Here is an 8,949-nt window from a genome sequence, read left to right as displayed (position 1 = left end):
ATCAGATGGGATCTGCCCAAGGATGATGAGGGAGCTGGCAGAAGAGCTCACCAAGCCGCTCACCATCATCTACCAACAGTCCTGGGTCACTGGAGAGGTCCCAGATGATTGGAAGTTGGTGAATGTCACGCCAATCCACAAAAAGGGCTAAAAGAAGGACCCTGGAAACTACAGGCCTGTCAGCCTGACCTCAGTGCCTGGCAAGGTTATGGAGCAGATCATCCTCAGTGCAATCACACAGCACCTACAGGATGGACAAGGGTGTAGAACCAACCAGCACGGGTTTAGGAGGGGCAGGTCCTGTCTGACCAACCTGATCTCCTTTTATGATCAGGTGACCCACCTGGTGGATGAGGGGAAGGCTGTGGATGTGTCTACCTGGACTTCAGCAAAGCCTTTGACACCGTCTCCCACAGCACACTCCTGGAAAAGCTGGCAGCCCATGGCTTGGACAGGGGCACTCTGTGCTGGGTTAGGAACTGGCTGGAGGGCCGGGCCCAGAGAGTGGTGGGGAATGGGGCTGCATCCAGTTGGGATCCGGTCACTAGTGGTGTCCCCCAGGGATCAGTGTTGGGCCCAGTTCTGTTTAATATCTTTACTGATGATTTAGATGAGGGGATTGAGTGTACCAATAGCATATTTGCAGATGAAACCAAGCTGGGGGAGCGTGTTGATCTGCTGGAAGGCAGGAGGGCTCTGCAGAGGGACCTGGACAGGCTGGAAAGTTGGGCTGATTCCAACGGGATGAGGTTCAACAAGGCCAAGTGCCGGGTCCTGCACTTTGGCCACAACAACCCCCTGCAGTGCTACAGGCTGGGACAGAGTGGCTGGAGAGCAGCCAGGCAGGAAGGGACCTGGGAGTCTGGATTGATAGGAAGCTGAACATGAGCCAGCAGTGTGCCCAGGGGGAAAAGAAGGCCAATGGATCCTGGCCTGGATCAGGAACAGTGTGGCCAACAGGTCCAGGGAAGCGATTCTTCCCCTGTACTCAGTGCTGGTGAGGCCACACCTGGAGTGCTGTGTCCAGTTCTGGGCCCCTCAGTTCAGGAAGGACATGGAGGGGCTGGAGCAGGTCCAGAGAAGAGCAACAAGGCTGGTGAAGGGACTTGAACACAAGTCCAATGAGGAGAGGCTGAGGGAGCTGGGGTTGTTTAGCCTGGAGAAGAGGAGGCTCAGGGGAGACCTCCTCACTCTCTGTAACTCCCTGACAGGAGGCTGTAGCCAGGTGGGGGTTGGTCTCTTCTCCCGGGCAACCAGCAGTAGGACAAGAGGGCACGGTCTTAAGCTCTGCCAGAGGAAGTTTAGGTTAGATATTAGGAAGAAATTCTTTACAGAGAGGGTAATCAGGCATTGGAATGGGCTGCCTAGGAAAGTGGTGGATTCTCTGTCCCTGGAGATTTTTCAGATGAGACTGGATGTGGCACTTAGTGCCATAGTCTGGTAACCATGGCAGTGTGGGATCAGGGGTCAAACTTGATGATTTCGGAGGTCTTTCCCAACCCAAGCTGCTTCTATGATTCTATGACTCTACGTTATCCCTCTTCCCCTGCCTCCAGAGGCCACCACCATGCCCAGATCATGGAACCAGCCCCCCTGTGACATCAGCCTCAGGCTGAGGGCACTGCCAGCAACTCCAGTGCTGCAGGCACCTTGTTGGCAGCTGTGCTGGAAGAGACAGGCCCTCACTCCTTGCAGCTGACTTGTGTCGCTGGCAGCGATGATTCTGCTGCGCCTGCTCATCTTGCTGGCCCTGTGTGGGGCCGCCGACGGCACATCGAACACGTGCGGGTAAGTGGCCCCAGGCTCTGGGAGGGAGCCTGGGCAAGCTGTAGGGGCTACCCTGAGGGTGTCTGCTTGTCTCGTGGCTACACCCGAGCTTCCCAAACCCCATGTGGGAGGCTTCTTTTTCTTATTCTCTTTTTTTTTTTCTTTCTTTTTTTATTTCTTTCTTATTCTTGTTTATTTCCTTTTATTCGCCCGCACTCAGACTGCTGGCACAACTCATCTACGGGGCTGAAGCAGACACAGGAGCAGACAGACACACGCCCCCACGGGGTCCCCTGGCCCTGCTGGCTGTACAACCAGTGCCCTGTGGGGAGGGAAGCAGGCTGCCCTTCAGCCTGAGCAGCATCAAGCCCTCAAGCAGGACAGTAATGACCTTCTGCTTACAGACAGGTCTGCGGGCTCCGGCCTGTGCCCTACAGCACGACGCGCATCGTGGGTGGCGTAAATGTCCCACCAGGAAAAGGGGCCTGGGCCGGGATAGTCAGCATCCAGAGTCTTCGGACAAAAAAATTTTTTAGGCATAACTGTGGAGGGACCATCATCAGACCACAGTGGGTCCTCTCAGCTGCCCACTGCTTCATCAACCGCACAAAGTAAGGAGGACCAGGGAACTGGGATATCCCCAACACCCCAGCCGGTGCTCTGTGCCCAACACCACGTTCTACTCCCATCCCATTTCCTTGCAGCATGCCCAGTGCCTGGGCACCGCAAGCCCAGCTGAGACTGCTCAGGGAGAAGGCTGGGCTCGTGTCCCTGCTTCCTAGCAGCCTCCAGCTTGGCATTTCTGGAGCCTAAGCCATGCTAGTGCCGTCACCCCCCCTGTAACTTTGCTTTCCTCTCTGCCTTGGGCAGCAGAAGGCAGGGTACTGGTGGGCTGCTACCGCACATGGCTCTGTTCCCTCTTAGCCCTCTCTCTGTCTGTGTTCCAGTCCCCTCAGCAAGTGGGGCGTGCTGGCCGGGCTCACAACAACTGCTGACTCAGGGCCTGAGGTACAAATACGCCGGATTAAGCAGGTGAAGATACACGAGCAATACGATGGCCTTATGCGTCATGACATTGCCCTGGTGGAATTGACGAAGCCCTTTGAGTGCAACCCCTCCGTTCAGCTCGCTTGTCTACCTGGTCCCACAGTGAAAGTGTCAGCTCTGAACTGCTATGTTGCTGGCTGGGGTGCCACTGAGGCTAAAAGTAAGTTCCCAAAAAGGACCTGTGCCCTGAGGGCAAGCTTGGCACACTGGGGAGAGATGGGTGGGGCTTCCTGACAGCAGAGGCCAAAACCAGGGTTGGGCTGCGGGATGTATGCCTCTGGAGAGATGGGACGAGCCTACTTCCCAAAGCCAGACAGCAGTGACACAACACTCCAATGCGTCTCCAGAGACAGAGCCCAGGCCCAGGGAAGGGCTTCACCCCCAGACAGGCCAGGGGAATGGACAAGGAGCTGCTGGGAGCTCATTCCTTTCTCTGCTCACAGCTGTAGCACAAGCAAGTGTCCTGAAGGAGGCCAAGGTGCTCCTCATCGACACCCAGCTCTGCAACAGCACCGACTGGTATGGAGGGAGGATCCAAGACGACAATGTGTGTGCTGGGCAACCAGAGGGTGGCATGAACACCTGCCAGGTAGGAGTGTGCTACGAGTCATTCAGCCCCCTGTCAGCACTGCCCAAACACAGTTCCGCGTGTGCGTTGCCTGGCCAGCTGCCCTCCCAGCCCTGAGGCCCCACCACTACTGGGGCTTCCCTCCCCTTCTCCTCCCAAGGGTCCTTGCCCAGTTCCCCCCTTGTCCCAGCTGCCTGGCACTCTTCCCAGAGAGCCTGCCTAGTGCTCTTGGCAGTGCAGAGGTTCAGATGCCAACCCTGGAACATCCGCTCTCCGCACTTCCAGGATCACTGAGCACAGAGGACAGAGAGCCCTACCTTACAGACCTGTAACCTCCTCCCAGCCATGGTTCTGGAGGCCTCAGCACCTGAGCAGAACCTTTCCCTGCCAGGAATCCAGCTCTGCCAGGGGCTGGGAGAGCAAAGGAGCCAGCCCTATGTGCTGACAGGGGCCACCCAACACTCCCTTAATCCTCTCTGCTTTGCTGCAGGGTGACAGCGGGGGGCCTCTCATCTGCAAAGATAGCACAGCTGACATCTTCTGGGAAGTTGGTCTGACCAGCTGGGCAGTAGGTTGTGCCAGACCCAAAAAGCCTACAGTTTTTGTCTCCACTCAATACTACCACAGCTGGATCATGAAACACATTGGCCAGAGCTCAGCTATTCCAGCGCCAGTGCAATCCTGTCCGTTTCCACGTACGAAGCTGCTGCAATTCTTTGATCTGCTGCAGGAGCTCTTGAAGTTCCTAAAGGCAAAACCGGCTTGAGCAGCAGGATGGACAGGCTGTGGCACAGGCTGTAGTGAGCCATAACCATGTCCTTCTGGGACAATGCCTGCTGATCCAAAGGCAGCCTCAGTACCAAAGGCCTCCTCTGTCCTGCCCACGCTCCTCCTCTGCATGCACACAAATGCTGATGTGGACTTAGTTGTTGTTGAAATAAAGTTGCCTGTTTTCACCATTAACCATGTTGGCAGTCCCACTCAGTCTCCTGTGCCCTCGAGGCCAGGCCTCCCTGGGCCGACACCTGCAAAATGAGGCTGCACAGGCAGGCAAAGGGAAAGGGCACAAAAGGGAGCAAAGGGAAAGGGTCCCTCCAAGGGGCTGGAATCGTGCCTGCTCAGAGAGGAAGCCAGGGGTGCAGTGCAGAAGGGAACACAGGTTAGGACCTTACAGGTCTTGGGGCCAGCAGCTGGAAATGCACAGTGTCTTAGGCTGCTGACCGGTGGGATGCCTCTGTGTGTGGATGTGTGTACAGCACACCAGGAAACTGGAAACTGGACTCGGGATGTCTGGGCAGGAACCTTCCAGCTCCTTGGTCTTCCTTTAACTTCATCAAAGGAAAGCTCAGAGAACTCTCCTTGGTCATCAAGGAGAGCAGCTCATTGGCTGTAATTGAAATGACAGTCCAACAGCCAGGGTCTGCTGTACCTGGGGAAAAAGGGGGAAGCTGTTCAGCAGTCAAATGGAAGCAACTAAATTAGCAGGCTTAACCCTGAAGGGGCTCCAGTTTCTTCCCTTAAAGGAAAAGAATGTTTAGTTAGAGGTGTTCATAGTTACCTTGTAAACACCACCTAAAAAACCTTAGGCCTAGAGCCTAGAGACTAGAAACATTTGCTAGTTGTTTAGCTTAACAAGACAAAAATGTTTGCTAGGGATGGCAGATTAAGAAAAAAACCAAACTCCTCCCTCTAAGTTAATATGATCTTAATTAGGAGGATTCAGGTAAAAAGGTTTGGAAAAGGACAACAGCAGCTCTTTATTAACATACATATGTATGTAAAAAAACAGAACAAGGAACAATACTGTAACCAAAACTTTCAAAACAAACCCTACTTCCCCTCTCCGCTTAACCAGAAACCACCTCAAGCAGGGGCTGCTCGCACTTTTCGGGAGGCGAGGGGTACGGTGGCTCACTGGCAGGCAGCAGGAAGGCATTAGCAGGCTCCGGCGAGTTGGCGATCGCCGTGGCTCTCCCGTGACGGTCAGGGGCCATCCACGGGCTGTTCCCGGCGGCTCCGCAGCCGCTCACGGCCACGTGAGTGATGGCAGCCGGGGGGCCAACAATTTAGGGGGCTTCCCGCCAGTCCCGGGGCTACGGGCACGGTCCTCAGCAGCAGCGCCGTGCTCCCCAGCTCAGGAAACAGCTGTCCGCAGCGGCGGGCGCTGGGGCCAGGCAGCCGTCGCAGGGAGATGCTCGGATATGTGGCACCGGCGCAGGGCGCGGGCGGGGGCAGGTACCTCGCTCCGAAACGGCCGGCGGCGGGGGCTCTACCAGGGCTTATCCCAGTGGTGCGAGCAATGGCCGGCAAGGACCTGGGGCCAACCCCGATAGGGGTGCCAGGCAGGGAAAGCTCCTTCTCGGGGGTTAAACAGGAGAAAAAAGAGGTGGCTGCCAGGTCCGTGGGTGACGAGCAGGAAGACTGTAGTGGTTTGAACCTTGTTTTCCCCAGAGGCTAAGAGAAGTGGCAGACCCCAAGGGGTGGAAACCCCTGGAAGTTTTGAAGTTCTGCCCAATGGGCGCTCCTGCAGAAATGTAAACATACCACAACCAGACCGGAAAAGAAGAGTTGTAGTTTTTGGTTGTTGTAGGAGAGGTGGCCATGTTGTAGAGCCACGAGGAAGGGGCTCTGAGCCCCTTGGGGCCTCTGGCCCCCTTCCCAGCCCCTGGCTGGGGGCTGCAGGGACCTGGAACAGCATAAAGCTGGGCTAGGTGCCTGTAGTTATGCCGGGAGATGTTTTCTCCATGGGCACAGAGCAGCAGCCGACACTGACCAGAGAAATGGTGGCAGAGAGCCAGAGATAAGAACCTGAACTGGAGGAGCAGCAGAAGCAACATGCAGCACCGCAGAGAAGACTCCTGGAAGGAGAGCCGAGGAAAGGAGAGCCAAGAGACAGAGTTCTGGGGGTAAGACTGTACCACACTCCCCCAAAACTCCCTTGAGACCCCTCTTGGAGAAGAGGGACATGGACTCCTATTTTGGAGAGCAGTTTTGGACATGCAGCACCGGAGAGAGAGGAGTTGAGAAGCTCAGAGCGTCCTGGAGCTGGACCGGGACGGCCAGATGGAATGCGGGGGGAGTTGACCTTGGCTCTCCCCCCCCTCGCACTGCTGCCACGGTGGCAGCCTGAGAGACAGGGCACAGAGGCCCTGCAAGGGGCTGAGTCCCCTGGAGACACCAGACCGTCACGAAGCCCCTGTGCTCGTGATATGACGTGGTGAAACGACCTTGTCTGGGGTTACGAAGCCCACGGAAGACCCCTCGGTTGTGAGGCGATGGGGCCGAGAGAGAGGCTTGGATACCTCCATCGTGGATGCTGGCAGAAAGCCAGCTATCAGCTGCTGCATGCATGAGATGAAAAGAACCTGCTGCCTTAGAAGATACTCCTACTGCTGCTTAAGGACTGGAAGGGATCTGTCCTTCTTTCCCTCCTGGACTTTTATTTGGAGGAGAGAAGAGATCTGATCCACTGTAAATACTATATATCATGGTAGAGATAGTTGTAATCGTGTGTATAATGTGATGTTATATTTATTTGTATAGTCATTGTAATATATTTCCCTTTCCCCCACTTTGAGTCTGGTGTGTTTTGTCTGGAAAAAACCCATCTCACATTAGGTTGAGATGTGGGAGAGGGCTTAGACTAGGGGATTGGATTTTGGGGCTATCTCAAACCATGACAAAGACACATAAAGAAAAGGCCCAGATGTGCAGCTCGGGCCGGTTTTAAAAAGCCCTCCCCGCTCCCGTGCCCTTATGTGTGCGACACCACTCCTCCCCGCCTCGGCCACCCTGGGAAAAGAACGGGGGGGGGGAGTGCCCTTTCACTGTTGGTGAGCGCTACCCATTAACGGGTAGTCGGAAAAAATTCCGACAGCTCTTTGCAAAACTACAACAATTAGTTGATTTGCTTGTCTCAAGCAAGGCAGATGGAAACAGTGTCAGAAAGTGGGTTTAAAAACCCAGTGCGTGGCTTTTTGTTGTTGTTGCCACAAATTCTGGACCAGTTTCCGATGAGGAGTAAAAGCTTTTATCGTTGGCAGAGTACTGGCACAGCTTGCCCAGAGAGGCTGTGCATGCCCCATCCCTGGAACTGTTCAAGGCCAGGTTGGAAGGGACTCTGAGCAACCTGATCTGGTGGAAGGTGTCCCTGCGCATGGCTGGGGCTTGGAACTAAAGGACCTTTAAGGTCCTTCCCAAGCCAGACTGTTCTGTGGCTCTGACACAGGGATGCAAGGAGGGCCATCAATAAAACCTCTGTGCTGGACTTCCGGAGGGCAGATTTTGGCCTGTTCAGAAGACTTAGTTCAGAGCGTACCCTGGGAAAAAAAACCCTTGAAAACAAAGGGGTCCGGGAGGGATGGACATTCTTCAAGAAGGAAGTCTTGAAAGCACAGGAGCAAGCTGTCCCAGTCTGCCAAAAGGCAAGCCGGTCGGGAAGATGGCCAGCCTGGCTAAACAGGGAGATTCGAAGGAAATTAGGGTAAAAAAGGGAGCTTACCAATTATGGAAAAAAGGGCTGGCTACTCATGAAGAGTTTAGGAATGTAATTTAGGTCATGGAGAAAGAAAATTATAAAGACAAAGGCACAATTTGAACTCAATCTTGTCACTTCTGTTAAGGATAACAAGAAGTCTTTCTACAGATACACCAGTAGCAAAAGGAGGGGCAAGGAAAACCTCCATGCTTTACTGGACAGGGGGGGAACATAGCTACCAAAGATGAGGAAAAGGCTGAAGTATTTAACACCTTCTTTACCTCAGCTTTCAACAGTAAGACAGGTTGTCCTGAGGACAGCTGGCTTCAGAAGCTTGTAGAAAGAGATAAGAAGCTGAGTAGTCCCCCTGTAATCCAGGAGGAAACAGCTAGTGACCTGCTGAGCCTCTTGGACCCCCACAAGTGTATGGGACCAGATGGGATCTGCCCAAGGATGATGAGGGAGCTGGCAGAAGAGCTCACCAAGCCGCTCACCATCATCTACCAACAGTCCTGGAGAGTCACTGGAGAGGTCCCAGATGATTGGAAGTTGGTGAATGTCACGCCAATCCACAAAAAGGGCTAAAAGAAGGACCCTGGAAACTACAGGCCTGTCAGCCTGACCTCAGTACCTGGCAAGGTTATGGAGCAGATCATCCTCAGTGTTATCACACAGCACCTACAGGATGGACGAGGGATCAGACCCAGCCAGCACGGGTTTAGGAGGGGCAGGTCCTGTCTGACCAACCTGATTTCCTTTTACGATCAGGTGACCCACCTGGTGGATGAGGGGAAGGCTGTGGATGTGTCTACCTGGACTTCAGCAAAGCCTTTGACACCGTCTCCCACAGCACACTCCTGGAAAAGCTGGCAGCCCACGGCTTGGACAGGGGCACTCTGTGCTGGGTTAGGAACTGGCTGGAGGGCCGGGCCCAGAGAGTGGTGGGGAACGGGGCTGCATCCAGTTGGGATCCGGTCACTAGTGGTGTCCCCCAGGGATCAGTGTTGGGCCCAGTTCTGTTTAATATCTTTACCGATGATTTAGATGAGGGGATTGAGTGTACCAATAGCATATTTGCAGATGACACCAA

At 54.6% G+C, this 8,949-nt stretch overlaps 1 protein-coding gene across 1 annotated transcript; it reads left to right on the top strand.

Annotated features, from left to right (window-relative positions):
- The first annotated feature begins 1,390 nt into the window (after nt 1-1,390).
- Nucleotides 1,391-4,345, top strand: LOC120323185 (acrosin-like). The gene is made up of 5 exons (XM_039380930.1): nt 1,391-1,788; nt 2,172-2,378; nt 2,715-2,974; nt 3,258-3,403; nt 3,873-4,345. The coding sequence occupies exons 1-5, from the start codon at nt 1,718-1,720 to the stop codon at nt 4,146-4,148; spliced, it is 960 nt and encodes a 319-aa protein (XP_039236864.1). The 5' UTR covers nt 1,391-1,717; the 3' UTR covers nt 4,149-4,345.
- The last annotated feature ends 4,604 nt before the right edge of the window (nt 4,346-8,949 follow it).

Source organism: Pipra filicauda, unplaced genomic scaffold (genome assembly GCF_003945595.2).
Source record: "Pipra filicauda isolate LSUMZ 115617 unplaced genomic scaffold, ASM394559v2 scaffold208_size1342795_pilon, whole genome shotgun sequence".
NCBI lineage: Eukaryota > Metazoa > Chordata > Aves > Passeriformes > Pipridae > Pipra > Pipra filicauda.
Note: the sequence above shows the minus strand (reverse complement) of the source record. Positions and strands in the feature narration are given on the sequence as shown.

What these genes read in the sequence shown, in the direction of transcription:
- LOC120323185 (XM_039380930.1), top strand. Translation starts at nt 1,718, where the DNA reads ATGATTCTGCTGCGCCTGCTCATCTTGCTGGCCCTGTGTGGGGCCGCC. An exon ending in TGCTTCATCAACCGCACAAA is followed by an intron (nt 2,379 to 2,714) that starts GTAAGGAGGACC and finishes TCTGTGTTCCAG; the next exon opens with TCCCCTCAGCAAGTGGGGCG. An exon ending in GGGTGCCACTGAGGCTAAAA is followed by an intron (nt 2,975 to 3,257) that starts GTAAGTTCCCAA and finishes CTCTGCTCACAG; the next exon opens with CTGTAGCACAAGCAAGTGTC.